The 17,387-nt window shown below is 37.4% G+C and overlaps 1 protein-coding gene and 1 pseudogene across 1 annotated transcript; both read left to right on the top strand.

Moving 5' to 3' along the window:
• The first annotated feature begins 335 nt into the window (after positions 1-335).
• LOC133804419 (beta-fructofuranosidase, insoluble isoenzyme CWINV1-like) lies at positions 336-4,952 on the top strand. Its single transcript, XM_062242587.1, has 7 exons — positions 336-457; positions 617-625; positions 2,631-3,490; positions 3,772-3,930; positions 4,182-4,429; positions 4,509-4,599; positions 4,749-4,952. The coding sequence occupies exons 1-7, from the start codon at positions 355-357 to the stop codon at positions 4,950-4,952; spliced, it is 1,674 nt and encodes a 557-aa protein (XP_062098571.1). The 5' UTR covers positions 336-354.
• Positions 4,953-6,232: 1,280 nt separating this feature from the next.
• On the top strand, positions 6,233-10,398 carry LOC133804415 (beta-fructofuranosidase, insoluble isoenzyme CWINV1-like; annotated as a pseudogene).
• The last annotated feature ends 6,989 nt before the right edge of the window (positions 10,399-17,387 follow it).

Below are 17,387 nucleotides of genomic sequence, written 5' to 3'. Positions count from 1 at the left end.
ATTAAAAACCTTAAATATTGAATATTTTTGTCCTTATTTCCCCTTTTTTTTCAATACTACATTTGATTGGTAATAGTGACCGATCCATTAGAGATTTAAATAATATGTGACAAAAATATATAATAAAATAAACAAGGTACGACTATAAAATTTCTTCATTTCTAAATATATACATTGAAATGAAAGTGCTGGCTAAGACAATAATAATAATATTTAAAGACCATAGTTTGGATCAAATGGCTAAATTAGTCATAGTTGGTGCTTATATAAATATATATATATATACACATATATATAATGAAGAAGAAAGTTTGGTTCTAATAATCAAAGCTTAATAATTTTTATAGAAGAGAGATGGCTGAGATGGGAGTTGGAATTGAAGATGTGGTTGAGCTTGAGCAGCAGCAGCCCTATAGAACTGGCTATCATTTTCAACCCCCAAACAATTGGATGAACGGTTTGTTTTTCTTCTCATTAATTATTTTTATTATTATTATTATATCTTATTTGGAAGATTAATATTATAGAGATCTTTTACTTTCTTATGATTGACTTTTTTTTTTTAATTTTTGTTCTTTTCATGATTTGGGTTGGCTCATAATCTCAATATATTCAGATCCTAATGGTATGTTTACTCAACTCTATACATTTTCTATGTAGCTTTTTACACAGTTCAATGCCGATTTAGATTTTTCATGTGAATTTGCTTATATAGTTGAAACATTTTATATATTTTGTTTTTAGATTTGTGAAAAGAAAAGAGAATGAAAAATCTATTATTAAAATATTTTTCTCATTAAATTTTTTGCTTACAAAAATTCAAGATGGAAACAAACTAACAAAGTCTTAATATGACTAATATAACAAAAACTAACCCGTCTGAATTCTATATGGGAAAGTTTAGGTTTTTTGTTGATGTACTATGAGGGAGCTTTAATAAATTTTAATTATTTAATATTTTTCTGGGAATTGCATTTATGCTCTTCTAACTAAACTAGACAAATTTCATCAAGACAAATCTATTCTCTATGCTTTTACTATGTAGCTTTTACTCACTTTACACATGTCATGTCTTTAGATTTTCGAGTTATAATTTTCGCACTCATAATATGTACCCAAAACATTACACACTATTGATTAGATTTATTTAAGATGGAATCAATTGATGATGCATAATTTTGATCCACATATCATTAATCTTTTAGTTTTGAGTATTGTTATTTGACATCTTAAGATACCCAATACCACATGAGGTGATACACTATGGTTGGTTAGCAATATCCCATAATATTTATTAAATTCAAATATGCGGGACCTGATATTCGATTGCACCAATAGCGGTATGCACCTCATTGTGGTGCACTAGAGGTGCACACAGGTCAGGTTTCGGGTGCATCGGGTTTGAGTTTTGCGGGCTTCGGGTTGGAAAATAGGGTACCGAACCCGCTCTAAATTTTTCATTTTTTTGGGTAATTTCGGGTTTTGGGTTTGGTCAGGTCAAGTGGGTTCGGGTTTCAGGTAGGATTGGGCTGAAAATGGGTTTTGGGCCAAAAATGGGCCTTGGTAAATACCAATTTTTTGACACTTTTTTATTTATTTTTTAACTTTTCACATGTTTTTTAAAAATGTTATTATTAGTTTAGTTCAATTGATTTTTTACAAATTGGGTCTTGGTAAATTTTATTGAAATAGTAGGGGGGATTAGGGTTTTTTTGTCATCAAATTTGCATTAAAATTAAAAATATATTATTTTTATTTAGGGAATATACTCATTTGGTACCCTATGTTTTTGCAAAGTACCAATTTGGTACCCTCTGTTTTCAATAATGCTCATATGGTACCCTGTATTTTAAAATCGTACATATTTGGTACCCTAAACTCAGATTTGATAGATAAAATTTTTTCAATTTAATCAAACTGCTGTCAATTATGTAAGTTACAAATTTAAATTTAATTACATAATTACATATAACTGATGACAGTTTGATCATATTGACAAAATTTTATCTATCAAATCTAAGTTTAGGGTACCAAATATGTACGATTTAAAAATACAGGGTACCATATGAGCATTATTGAAAACAGAGGGTACCAAAATGATATTTTGCAAAAACATAGGGTACCAAATGAGTATATTCTCTTTTATTTATTCAGGTTCGGGTGTAACTCGAACCCGTGTATGTGTATTTACCACACCCAAACCTGACCAGAACATACTCGGGTTTGCGTCTAATCCGACCTGAAATTAATAGGTTTGACCAAAAAGCGGGTTTTCGGGTTGTAGGTCGGGCGGGGTGTACTAGTTTTCAAGTTTTCCCCTTAGCAATTCTTTTAAAAATACTATTTTGGCCCTCCTAATTTTTTTTTTCATTTTGGCCCCTTATAACTTTGAGAATTGCTAAGGGCACTACTTGTGCCCAACACCACAAGGAGGTGGTATATCAAGTTTCACACATTTGAATCATAAATTACTATTTCATGTGTTGTTAGGCACCTTAACTTGGGTCTGGTTGTGTCCCGTGTATGATGATGTAATTTGCATAAAAATGACCTTTCTATTTCGAAATTCTTTCCGAAAAATCAAACAAGCACTTTTTCTAAAGTTGAGAACTTTGATTGATAAAATACAGGACCAATGTACTACAAGGGAGTATACCACTTGTTCTATCAATACAATCCACGAGGTCCAATTTGGGGTAATATAGCATGGGCACATTCAATATCATACAATCTCATCGACTGGGATCATGTTGATATAGCCTTGAGCCCTACTGATCCAGAGCTCGACATCAATGGCTGCTTCTCTGGTTCCACCACACTCCTTCAAGATGACAAGTTAGCCATTTTATACACTGGAAAAAACTGTAGAAACCACCAAGTCCAAAACCTAGCCACACCTGTAAATCTCTCGGACCCTTTTCTCAGGGAATGGACTAAATCTTCCCTCAACCACATGACCCCAAACGACATTGACCCAACAAAGTTTAGAGACCCAACAACCGCTTGGTTGGGCCCTGACAACATGTGGCGAACCGCAATCGGAGCCAAGATGGTTACTGGAAAATGGGTTCCTCTTCTGTACACGAGTAGTGACTTCAAGCACTGGACTCGCTCGACCAAGACTCCATTTGGGTTGTTATTAGAGAATAATGAGTTAGTTTTGGAGTGTGTTGATTTTTTTCCTGTGGGAATCAACAGCTCAGATGGTGACAATCGTTACTCAAATAAAGATCAATATAAGAATAAGTTTGCTCTGAAAGTGAGCTTCCAACACAACGAACGTGAATGTTATGTACTTGGACAATATTCTCCTGAGAAAGAAGAGTTCAAAGCTGAGAGTAGTGACTTTAATTTCAGAATAGATTATGGGAAATTTTATGCTTCGAAATCGTTCTATGACCCTGAAAAGAAGAGGAGAGTAATATGGGGTTGGATCATGGAGTCTGAGAGTAGAGCTGATGATATCAAAAAAGGCTGGTCTGGGCTCATGGTAATTATTATGTAATCATTAATGTCTTGCTTATGGTTTTTAATCTTACTTCAAGATTATATGAGGTAACTTTTTATATTGTGAAATGCTAAGGGCACCGTTGGTGTCCAACACCACAAGAATGTGACATATCGTTATTGGTGTAATTCAATATTGGGTACCACACATTTGAATTTATTGAGTATTCACCTTCTTGTGGTATTGGACACCTTAAGGTGCCAAATAACAACATTTTTATATATATATATAATTAATTTTGATTATATATAAATGTGTTTCAGTCATTTCCTAGAACTATTGTTCTTAGTAAATCTGGGAAGCAATTAGTACAATGGCCAATAAAAGAGATTGAAAAACTAAGAGGTGAAGAAGTTAGTGTCCACAACAAGGAACTTTATTTCGGCTCAATCTTTGAAATTTCCGGTATCACACCTTCACAGGTAAACTATTTAACTTTTACTCTCCGAGTTTTGTTTTAGTGATTAGAAATGATGAACTATCTACTTGAAGGGCTTGTATGGGTTGATGTGGCATTTTTGAATTGGTCGGCAAGCTGAAAAAACTGATAGATATTGACAATTTTTTCATCTTGTCGGCTAATTAAAACAAGGTCACACAATTTGTGTTGGTGCTTGTCCTTAATGATATTTTATTTCATATTTTCAAATAATTGTTTTTCTTTTCATATAAGGCGGATGTGGAAGTGTCATTTCAAATTGATGTAGATGAACTAAGGGAGGCTGAGCCAATGGATCCAAGTTGGGTGGATCCTCAAGTGCTTTGTGATGAGAAAAATGCAAGTGTAAAAGGCATATTTGGGCCCTTTGGTTTGAAGGTTTTGGCTTCTGAAGACTTATCAGAACAAACTTCAATCTTCTTTCGCATATTCAAAATCAATGACAATGAGTATAAAGTTGTAATAGGAAGTGACCAAAGCAGGTACTTATATTTTGCTCATCATTTACTTTGTTATTTTTGAGGATTTTGAATATGAAACTTATGACATGAATTTGAGCAGGTCTTCATTAAGAGATGGGCTTAACAAAACCACATATGGTGCCTTCTTAGATTTGGATCCTCGTCTAGAGAAAATAACATTAAGAACCTTGGTATGTCATAATTTCACTTATAAATATATATATATATGAGTCAAAAAATTTACTTGACTTAAGCAAAAGTACAAGTCTTTTAAGAGGAATCACAATTTACTTTATAAGCACTTCAATATTTAAAATATGGGATTTTTGTATTGGTGCAGATTGATCATTCAATTGTTGAGAGTTTTGGAGGAGAAGGGAGAAGTTGTATTACTGCAAGAGTTTATCCAAAATTGGCAATTAATAAAGCAGCCCATTTATATGCATTCAACTATGGAACAAAGAGTGTTAAAATCTTTAACCTCAAGGCATGGAGTGTGAATAATGCTCAATTTGTGACAAGGAGAGAAGAAAGAAACCACTAAATTGTTAAGTTCATCTTTAGAAGACTATAACAGGATTCATCTTTCAAATTTTCAAATGTCTTGATAAAAGGATTCTTATAGTTTGTCTTTATGTGAATCCTTTTAAATTTTCATTTCCAATAAGTGATTATATCACAATAGAGAAAATATCAGTTTAGTCTCTATATTTTTCTCAAATACTTGATCGACCCATTTGTTTTGTTAAATGATAATTCGGATCTTGTGTTTTGTTAAATGGATCAAAATAATGCATTATACTCAATTTTGGTTTAAAACATTTTGATCCCTAAGTTACTCCCCACTGGAGGCGCGAACTTTGCCGGACTCAAGCATGAAAACAATATGTTTTTAACCAATTACAACAACAAAGCAATTAGGTCAATTTTTGAAACCTAAAATCTAAAATTGAAGTTGTATTATGTTCCCAATCAATTAGGTAGGCAAACTCACTTTGTGATAATGCTCTACATCGTCTCCTCCCACTTTACACGAAGAAAAGCATTGAAGGTATTCGAATTTGCAAGTAAGTGTTTGTTGAGGTGTACAAATCACTCCGCGATAAGTCTATAAATAAGTGTTTGTTGGGTGAACATGTGACATCCTATAATTGGATCAATTAAATTATTTATGTTTAATGTTGAGGAAGAAGATGAATGGTGGGTTGCGGAAGAGTTGGAAAAAACATATTTTGTTTTTTTAAAAAATAAATTAAATTATTTATGTTTAATGTTATGATTTTATTTAAATTTTAACATTAATTTATATAATTCTAACATTTAATTCATATTTTTCAATTTTAAAATCAATTAGATGAAATTAAAAAAAAATTAAGTAAACCAATCATAACATGACACGTGTAAACTCAATTAGCACTTATCTGATAAAAATACAAAAAAATGAAAAACCTTAAATATTGAATATTTTTGTCCTTATTTCCCCCTTTTTTTAATACTACATTCGATTGGTAATAGTGACCGATCCATTAGAGATTTAAATAATATGTGACAAAAATATATAATAAAATAAACAAGGTACGACTATAAATTTCTTCATTTCTAAATATATACATTGAAACGAAAGTGCTCTAAGACAATAATAATAATAATATTTTAAGACCATAGTTTGGATCAAATGGCTAAAGTCATGGTTGGTGCTTATATAAATATATATATACACATATAAATATATATATATAATGAAGAAGAAAGTTTGGTTCTAATAATCAAAGCTTAATCATTTTTATAGAAGAGAGATGGCTGAGATGGGAGTTGGAATTGATGATGGCTGAGATGGGCTATCATTTTCAACCCCCAAACAACTGGATGAACGGTTTGATTTTCTTCTCATTAATTATTATTATTATTATTATTATTATTATTATTATTATTATTATTATTGTCATATTTGGATGATTAATTATAGAGATCTTTTACTTTCTTATGATTGACTTTTTTTTTTAATTTTTGTTCTTTTCATGATTTGGGTTAGCTCATAATCTCAATATATTCAGATCCTAATGGTATGTTTACTCAACTCTATACTTTTTCTATGTAGCTTTTTACACAGTTCAATGCCAATTTAGATTTTCATGTGAATTTGCTTATATATAGTTGAAACATTTGTATATTTTGTTTTTAGATTTGTGAAAAGAAAATAGTATGAAAAATCTATTATTAAAATATTTTTCTCATTAAATTTTTTGCTTACAAAAATACAAGATGGAAACAAACTAACAAAGTCTTAATATGACTAACATAACAAAAACTAACCCATCTGAATTCTATATGGGAAAGTTTAGTTTTTTTGTTGATGTACTATGAGGGAGCTTTAATAAATTTTAATTATTTAATATTATTATGGGAATTGCAGTTATGCTCTTCTAACTAAACTAGACAAATTTCATCAATATAAGATAAATCTATTCTCTATGCTTTTACTATGTATCTTTTTCTCACTTTACACAAGTCAATGTCTTTAGTTTTTCGAGTTATAATTTCCGCACTCATAATATGTACCAAAATATTACACACAATCGATCAGATTTATTTAAGATGGAATCTATTGATGTTGCATAATTTTGATCCACATATCATTAATATTTTTGTTTTGAGTATTGTTATTTAACACATTAAGGTACCCAACACTACATGAGGTGATACACTATAGTTGGTTAGCGATATCCCATAATATTTATTAGATTCAAATGTGCGGGACCTGATATAAGATTGCACCAATAGTGGTATGCACCTCATTGTGGTGTTGGGCACTGGGGTGCACACAGGTCGGGTTTCGGGTGCATCGGGTTTAGGTTTTGCGGGCTTCGGGTTGGAAAATAGGGTACCGAACCCACTCTGAATTTTTTGGTTTTTTGGATAATTTCGGGTTTTGGGTTTGGTCGGGTCAAGTGGGGTCGGGTTTCAAGTAGGATTGGGCTGAAAATGGGTTTTGGGCCAAAAATGGGCCTTGGTAAATACCAATTTTTTGACACTTTTTTAATTTTTTTTACTTTTCACATGTTTTTTTTTAAATTTTATTGTTAGTTAAGTTCAATTAATTTTTTACAAATTGGGTCTTGGTAAATTTTTTTGAAAGAGTAGGGGGTTAGGGTTTTTTTGTCATCAAATTTGCATTAAAATTAAAAAAAAATTATTTATTCAGGTTCGGGTGTAACTCGAACCCGTGTATGTGTATTTACCACACCCAAACCTGACCCGAACATACTCGGGCTCAGGTCTAATTCGACCAGAAATTTACAAGTTTGACCAAAAAGCAGGTTTCCGGGTTGCAGGTCAGGCGGATTGTGCGGGTTTTCAAGTTTTCCCCTTAGCAATTCTTTTAAAAATACTATTTTGGCCCTCCTATTTTTTTTTTCATTTTGGCTCTTTCTAACTTTGAGAATTTCTAAGGGCACCACTGGTGCCCAACACCATAAAGAGGTTGTATATCACTATTGGTGTAATCCAATATCAGGTTTCACACATTTGAATCATAAATTACCATCCCATGTGTTGTTAGATACCTTAACGTGGGTCTGGTTGCATCCCGTGTATGATGATGTACTTTGCATAAAATGACCTTTCTATTTTGAAATTCTTTTCGAAAAATCAAACAAGCACTTTGTTCTAAAGTTGGGAACTTTGATTGATAAAATACAGGACCAATGTACTACAAGGGAGTATACCACTTGTTCTATCAATACAATCCACGAGGTCCAATTTGGGGTAATATAGCATGGGCACATTCAATATCATCGACTGGGATCATGTCGATATAGCCTTGAGCCCTACTAATCCAGAGCTCGACATCAATGGTTGCTTCTCTGGTTCCACCACACTCCTTCAAGATGACAAGTTAGCCATTTTATACACCGGAAAAGACTATAGAAACCACCAAGTCCAAAACTTGGCCACACCTGTAAATCTCTCAGACCCTTTTCTCAGGGAATGGACCAAATCTTCCCTCAATCACATGACCCCAAACGAAATTGACCCAACAGAGTTCAGAGACCCAACAACCGCTTGGTTGGGCCCTGACAACATGTGGCGAACAGCAATCGGAGCCAAGATGGTTACTAGAAAATGGGTTCCTCTTCTGTACACGAGTAGTGACTTCAAGCACTGGACTCGCTCGACCAAGACTCCATTTGGGTTGTTATTAGAGAATAATGAGTTAGTGTTGGAGTGTGTTGATTTTTTTCCCGTGGGAATCAACGGCTCAGATGGTGACAATCGTTACTCGAATAAAGATCAGTATAAGAAGAAGTGTACTCTGAAAGTGAGCTTCCAACACAACGATCGTGAATGTTATGTACTTGGACAATATTCTCCTGAGAAAGAAGAGTTCAAAGCTGAGAGTAGTGACTTTAATTTCAGAATAGATTATGGGAAATTTTATGCTTCGAAATCGTTTTATGACCCTGAAAAAAAGAGGAGAGTAATATGGGGTTGGATCATGGAGTCTGAGAGTAGAGCTGATGATATCAAAAAAGACTGGTCTGGGCTCATGGTAATTATTATGTATTCATTAATGTCTTGCTTATGAATTTTAATCTTTTATATAGAGAAATGCTAAGGGGCACTATTGGTGTCCAACACCACAAGAAGGTGACATATCGATATTGGTACATTCCAATATCAGGTCCCACACATTTGAATTTAATAAGTATTATGAGATATCGTTAACCAATTATAGAGTGTCACCTCATGTGGTGTGGACATCTTAAAGTGTCAAATAGCAACACTTTTATATATATATATAGTTAATCTTGATTATATATAAATGTGTTTAGTCATTTCCTAGAATTATTGTTCTTAGTAAATCTGGGAAGCGATTAGTACAATGGCCAATAGAAGAGATTGAAAAACTAAGAGGTGAAGAAGTTAGTGTCCAAAACAAGGAACTTTATTTTGGCTCCATCTTTGAAATTTCCGGTATCACACCTTCACAGGTAAACTATTTAACTTTTACTCTCTGAGTTATGGGCTTGTACGGGTTGATGTGACATTTTTAAATTGGTCGGCAAGCTGAAAAAGCTGATAGATATTGACAACTTTTTCATCTTCTCGGCTAATTAAAACAAGGTCACACAATTTGTGTTGGTGCTCGTCCTTAATGATATTTTATTTCATATTTTTAAATAATTATTTTACTTTCATGTAAGGCGGATGTGGAAGTGTCATTTCAAATCGATGTAGATGAACTAAGGGAGGCTGAGCCAATGGATCCAAGTTGGGTGGATCCTCAAGTGCTTTGTGATGAGAAAAATGCAAGTGTAAAAGGCATATTTGGACCCTTTGGTTTGAAGGTTTTGGCTTCTGAAGACTTATCAGAACAAACTTCAATCTTCTTTCGCATATTCAAAATCAATGACAATGAGTATAAAGTTGTAATGAGTAGTGACCAAAGCAGGTACTTATATTTTGCTCATCATTTACTTTGTTATTTTTGAGGATTTTGAGTATGAAACTTATGACATGAATTTGAGCAGGTCTTCATTAAGAGATGGGCTTAACAAAACCACATATGGTGCCTTCTTAGATTTGGATCCTCGTCTAGAGAAAATAACATTAAGAACCTTGGTATGTCATAATTTCACTTATAAATAACATAAATATATATGGGTCAAAATATGAGTCAAATATTTTACTTGACTTAAGCAAAATTACAAGCCTTTTAAGAGGAATCATAATTTACTTTATAAGCACTTCAATATTTAAAATATGGGATTTTTGTATTGGTGCAGATTGATCATTCAATTGTTGAGAGTTTTGGAGGAGAAGGGAGAAGTTGTATTACTGCAAGAGTTTATCCAAAATTGGCAATTAATAAAGCAACCCATTTATATGCATTCAACTATAGAACAAAGAGTGTTAAAATCTTTAACCTCAAGGCTTGGAGTGTGAATAATGCTCAATTTGTGACAAGGAGAGAAGAAAGAAATCACTAAATTGTTTAAGTTCATCTTTAGAAGATTATAACATGATTCATCTTTCAAAATTTCAAATGTCTTGATTAAAGGATCCTTATAGTTTGTCTTTATGTGAATCCTTTTAAATTTTCATTTCCAATAAGTGATTATATCATAATAGAGAAAATATCAGTTTGACCACTATATTTTTCTGAAATACTCGATCGAGCCCTGTGTTTGGTTGAATAGATCAAAATAGTGCTGTTAACGCCGTTTTTCGTTAACTTAAAATATAGAGCACGTAAACAGTAAAGAATTATGGCTAGAAAAACACGATAAAACAAGGAGATTTTTTTACATGGTTCAGCAGTTAACTCTGCCTAGTCCACGAGTCTTTGTTATTAGAACTTAGAAAATTTCTGGAAACCCTTCATGGATGAATTCTCCAGAGTTTCTCCCAAGATCACAAAATTTCGGTCCCTTACAAAGGTATATGACTTCTCTATTTATAGAGAAGATCTCAGAATACTATCCCACACATTTTGAGAAGTTATTCTGTATATTAATAAATTTAATGGCTTTAAAGCCTGTAACTCCTATATACAAGGAAACGTCCCCTGAAGACCAGGGGGCGTGTAACCGACTAGTAAATATCCCTTTATTGTAGGGGAGTTACAACAATAAATGTAGACTGCGTCTCTTCAAGTGACCAATTAAGCTGTCTGAGATCAGCAATTAGCATCATCTGCATCATGCCAGTCTAAGCCTCTGAGTAACTTACGAGTTATATTATTTTCCCCCAAATCAGCTCGGAGTTAGGAAAATATCACCGAGACCACTTTGTTTCGAGCTCACACTCATGTCAAGCTCGGACTTCTTGATCCGAGGTCACCCGAAAATGGACGCCTTCCGATGTTCTGTCTTTTGAGCTTATAAGGACTTCGAGGTTACCCATCTTCGAGGTTGCCACCAACTATGAATATTCGGCGCCTAGGTTGCTAACATGTATTCTAGATATTACGAGCTCACACCTGACGAATCCAGCTTTCGAGATCACAACTCTCAAGGCTCGAAATCTGGGTGTAACATTTTGCCCCCTCAAAAGTATTTGTTCGAATCCTATGAGAAGGAAACTTTTGAACTACTTTCTTCGGGAACCGCACCATCACACACACTCGAGTATGGACACGCGTCAATTGGGTATTGCTCATTCAAGGTACTCGAATACCTTGGAAATCTGCCCACGATCGTTCGCCTGCCACCTTTTCGGCACCATCTTGTCATTTATCCCTGGCCGTCAGATTTGATAAGGATTCTGGCCAATGCCTCAGATTAATTCCTTTTTTACCACTTCCGATAGTCTATATATATAAGACTCCAGTCATCTTCTTCCTCTTACTTTTACGTTTATCAGAGAGAAAAAACCAGAGGCCATCCCAGAAAGCTTTTTGCTTTTGCATGTTTTCCCAGCCAAAGAAGCAAAGGACCGTCAGCTTGTTCGAGACCGTGAGATTATACCTGCAGCCTCTTCTTCAATCAACTATTTCTCTGCAATCGCCATCTTTATTACGTAAGTATCTGATTTTTTTTTTATCAGTTCTGGCTTTGCTGTTCTTTAGCTTCTGGGAATGCACTGGTTCATTTTTTACTTTGATGTACTAGGACGCTTTGATCGATAGATATTAGGTTTAGGTTCTCCCATTACTGGTTCTAAATCCAGTTTATATGTAGAAAGACCCAAACATGGTCTCTTTTTTCTTGGTTTTCAAATTTTGGAAGACATATCTTGCACACCAAGATATTGGGTACAAAATCTTGGTTTTAAAGAATGCATGATACTCAAAAATACCATTTTTGAATAACCGCCACCTTTTTTCCCTGATATTTTGGGATTTTCAAAAATCAAATCCCATTCCTTCCCTCTTTCGTGAAATACACATCGTGACACTAATCAGGTCCTCAGGATCGAACTCATCTCGTACCCAAGCATTTTCGAGCTTGTTTCACCAAGCTCGTTATTCTTAATTCCTTGCTTGCATGGCCCTCACCATTTTTTCTTTCTTGCTAGATGTCACAGAATCTGGAAAGACGGTGGGGGTCGTTGCTTGCCGTCCCGTACCTGCCAAAACCTCCGAGCCCGGATTCGTTGTTTGACCGGAACCAGCGTCTAATCCGTGAACACGAGCTAAGGTGTGAGCAAGAGGACACCCGAGATCACTTCCGACGTCAGATAGAAGAGATCGAGGAAGGAAAAAGAAAGAAACTAAGGGTCTCCCTTCATCCAGACCCTGACACCGAGCCTAGACCAATTCCCCTCGACCCTAACCTTAGAGTGACAGCTGCCTTCAAACTATGTGACCTGCAATTTTCACTGATGGGGGAGCCCTCTACCTCACAGCCGAGGAGGGAATTTTTCGAGGCCGAACACGATTGTAGCTCGGTTACGTTGCTAAGCCAGATAACCAATATCCTGGCCTTTCATGGCATAGGACTATCAGGCTCGTTAAGGTGCCGAGCCCCGACCTCCCACGAGCGAAGCTGTCGCGCTCTAGGAGATGGAAATCCTGACAACAAGCTAAGATACGCGGCTTGGAGCCAGGAGCATATGAAGGCAGGAGCGGTACTGCCATTGAAGTCTTTCTTCAAAGACTTCACAGACTTTGTTGGGTTGGCCCCTTTCCAACTCAACACCAATTCTTACAGGGTTCTGTCTGCCCTGAGGTCATTATACCACGAGCTGAAGTGGGAAGGACCACCGCCAGAGGAGATCTTGTATCTTTTCTGTTTGAAAAGCAATCCCTCCCAAGCTCGGGGAGGAGATGGCTTCTATTATCTCTCGAGCTACCCCAAGGAGAAAAAGATGTTTGAGGATCTTCCTAACCATCCTCCTGACTTCAAGAAGGCCTTCTTCTGGACAGATGGCCTAGCTCCGTCTCAATACTACTCGTTCAGACGGATTCGTAAGTATCCCAACCTTCTTCTTTTCTGTGCTCGGACTTTTGTCTATAGGCCCGTACTTAGTTGAAATGTATTTTATTTTCCAACCAACTACCATTGTCCTACTCCTACTGACGAGATGAAGGAGCATAGAGAGACTCTGCTCTAACTCCCTTATGGCAGGAGATCCCTCTCATACCTTTTGCATGAAGGTAAGCTCCGAGCTTGCGGGCTCTTGGGAAATGGCCAGTCCACCTCGGATTGGTCCAATAAAAAATATGACCACTGGGAGCTCGTGCCTTTGCCAACAGGCATCCTCCCCCCAAGGAGAGAGGTGAGGCCCCCGCCTCCAGTTCGCCGAAGGAGCCCGCAATCAGGGAACGAGGCCAACGATGAAGCCTCGAGCTCGGGCTCGGATGATCAAGGTACAGTCATCCTAAGCTCGAAAATGTGGTCCCCCTCCCTATTAAAACACAAACTTGATAGGTTAGTGTTGTGCAAGGACAATAGAGATCATTTTTATGTATGGACATGGGTAGATGAACGGGTTCATAGGTTCGATAGCTGGCTTGGGAAATACGACACCATGTATAGCCTGAACGAGGTATGGAATGGAATAGCCGTCCAATATGGGACCAACGACTATAGGGATCTTTCGAGGTTGACGTCCACCTATAGGGAAGGTACTCCCCCCGCCTCTTCTGAAGATGGGGGAATTTCTTGGTCGCCGAGCTCAAGCTCGGGGGAGAGTTCCAGTTAGGTTTTCTCCACTTGTCTTTTTTATTCTTTGTCTGTTAGTGTCATGTTAAATTTTAATTGCTATCATGCAGGTGACAAGGACTCCGACCTTGACGCCGTGCTAGCCAGTGGCGAGGGGGCTCAAAGGAGTAAGCGCCCGCGAGGCTCGCGGAGGTCGAAACGACCGTCCAAAATCCTCAAGCGCACTGAGAAGACTCCACCAGCTCTAACTACTGCGAGCACTGCCGAGGACCCGACTACCCAGGTCGATGCATCCATCTTGGCCGCATCTGCCGCGCTTCCTCCGGCTACAATTCCTTCAGCACTCGGCCCACCCCCGAAAAAACCCTCAACTTCCAAGTCACTCCTGCCGTCGGCCCGACCTCATGTTGATGAATTCGTGCTTGATAGTGCCGCTGGGACTCACGGAGCTGTAATTGGCTCAGATATCCTCTCTCGGGTGGGTCAGAGCCTTACGAGATTCGACGCTGAGCACTGGGAGTTCGTGAATAAGGCTCGAGACTGCAACACTCTTTATGATAAGAGTATTGAACTTACTGCTGCGGTAATTTTCGCAACTTACTTTTAATTGCTTATGTGCGTTGGCTTATGTTCTATCTCAATCTCTTTGTGTTTCAGGCTCTTGTTGTCTCAGATCATCTTAATTATAAGCTGACTAATGAGGTGCACTCGAGCATGTCTTTGGCCCAAGAGTCGAGGAATCTTCAGCTTAAGATGGTTGATGAGCTTAAGGATTCGAAGGCAGAGCTTGAAAAGGCGAATGCTCGGCTTGCGAAGCTGGAGAAGGCTAATGCCAAGCTTGAGGAGGAGAAGGCTGCCACCTTCAAGATAATCGAGAATGAAAAGGCTCGCCTCCTTGCCGAGTACAAGGAGAAGAAGGACAAGGTAGTTGATCAAGCCATGTACAGGATCTGGGCTAGCAACGCCGACCTCGATACCAGCTTCCTGGGCTCTTTCGAGGAAGGATTTGTGGCTAAATGGCAAGCTCGGCTTGATGCGGAGGAGGCTGCTCGGAAGGATAGTCATGCTATTCGCCCTGGAGAGTCTAGTGTTGCTGGTGCTGAGAAGGCTAAGGAGACTGCTCCTTCATAAATTTCACTTCGGGGTTGTGTCCCTTTATTGTTGTAATTGTTTTAATTTATGCCCGTAGGGCTGATACAAATTCTTTTTATTTTTGGTTTTCTTTTAATATATATGCTTTACATTTCTTTGTTCGAAATATTTTGCACATTTTATATTAAAGAATCGTGTATGCTTGTTTATTCTCACAAACATAGTTTGGATTTAGGCTCGAGGTTCAATGCATTCATGCACAGTTTGCTCGAATTATCCGCTTACGATCTCGTTATTTGTCAAGGTCGGATATTACTTTAACCATGAACCCGAAAGTACTTGTATGGTGTGTAATGCAAACAGTTTAGTTATATCTTATTTTTTAGTTACTTTTTCTCATCCTCGGTTATCTCTTCGAGGTTATGAGTTCGAAACTATTGTTTTATAAGATATTCCAGCCTCGATCTCGACTTAACTCGAAGTGGGTTTATGTTCCAACTTACCGTCAATTAGTTTTAGCTGGTTTGCTCCAAACCTATTAAGGTCGTGTTTGGTTTGTAATCCATACACTTATATTTTTAATCTAGTTCGTATATTTGGTTACATCCAAACATTTTTATCTTTTGATAATTTGGTTACGTCCCAACTATCTAAGCTCGCACATTTGGTTATATCCAAACACTTTTATCTTTTGATAATTTGGTCACGTCCAAACTATCTAAGCTCGCGCATTTGGTTATATCCAAACACTTGTATGTATTTCGTATATGTTACTTTATTTTTCAAGCTGGAGGTATTTACATATACCAATGATGCCCCCTTAATATCCTATGAATGTGACCATAGGTTATTAGATTAAGAGAGATTGCAAAAATAAACCATATTAGACGAAATAAATCTTTATTTGACAAAATCCAAAAGTAGACAAAACAGTACAAATAAACAAGCATGGTTACAGGCAACACCATTCCTACACTATTGATAGTAAGGTCGTAGGTGTTCGCCATTCCATGCTCGCGGTACTAGGCTCCCATCCAATCTCGCCAACCTCTAAACACCGGGTCGGATGACTGACTCTATCTAGTAGGGTCCTTCCCAATTTGGCCCGAGCACACCAGCTGTTGGATCTCGCGTTGCCAAAAATACACGCCTTAGTACCAAATCTCCCACACCGAATTTTCGATCCCGAACCCTCTTGTTAAAGTACCTAGTAGCTCGCTGTTGGTATGCAGCATTTCTTAGCCGAGCTTCGTTCCTTCTTTCTTCTATCAGGTCTAGGGTTTCTTCGAGCTGAGTGTGGTTTGAGGATTGGTCATAAGCGTGGGCTCGAATTGTAGGAATTTCGACCTCAACTGGCAACATAGCCTCGTAACCGTACGCCAGAGAGAATGGGGTATGCCCCGTCGATGTTCGGGTCGTAGTCCTATATCCCCATAGGACCTGGGGCAATTCTTCGGGCCATCGTCCCTTTGCTTCTTCCAACTTTTTCTTCAACGAACTCTTGAGAGTTTTGTTTACAGCTTCGACCTGGCCATTCGCCTAGGGATGAGCTACTGACGAAAAACTCTTTATTATTCCATTTTTTTCGCAAAAGTTGGTGAACAGATCGCTATCGAACTGGGTTCCGTTGTCGGATACAATTTTCCTCGGCATCCCATATCGACATATGATGTTCTTCACTACAAAGTCAAGGACTTTTTTGGAGGTTATAGTTGCTAACGGTTTTGCTTCCGTCCACTTCGTGAAGTAGTCTACGGCGACTACAGCATACTTTATTCCGCCCTTGCCAGTTGGGAGAGAGCCTATGAGGTCGATTCCCCATACCGCAAATGGCCATGGGGAGGTCATCATGGTCAGCTCGGATGGTGGAGCTTGAGGAATCGTGGCGAATCGTTGGCACTTATCACATTTCTTTATGTACTCGAAAGAATCTGACTTGATGGTAGGCCAGAAATAACCTTGGCGTATGATTTTCTTGGACAGGCTATGCCCCCCAGTATGGTCTCCACAGAACCCTTCGTGAATTTCTTCAATGATTTTCTTGGCTTCTGGAGTCACACACCGAAGTAATGGCATGGAATATCCCCTTCTATACAGCCTTCCATCCATAATGGTGTAACGGGGGACTTGATACATCAATTTTCGAGCCTGGTTCCGATCTTTCTGAAGGACGCCGGTCTCGAGATATTCGACTATCGGAGTCATCCAGGTAGGCTCGGAATCAATCATACATACGTCTTCCTGCTCTGGCTCGTTAATACTAGGTGCCGAGAGATGTT

The sequence above is a fragment of the Humulus lupulus genome, chromosome X, assembly GCF_963169125.1.
Source record: "Humulus lupulus chromosome X, drHumLupu1.1, whole genome shotgun sequence".
Taxonomy (NCBI): domain Eukaryota; kingdom Viridiplantae; phylum Streptophyta; class Magnoliopsida; order Rosales; family Cannabaceae; genus Humulus; species Humulus lupulus.
The sequence above is the reverse complement of the archived record's forward strand: the minus strand, read 5'-3'. Positions and strand labels throughout refer to the sequence as shown.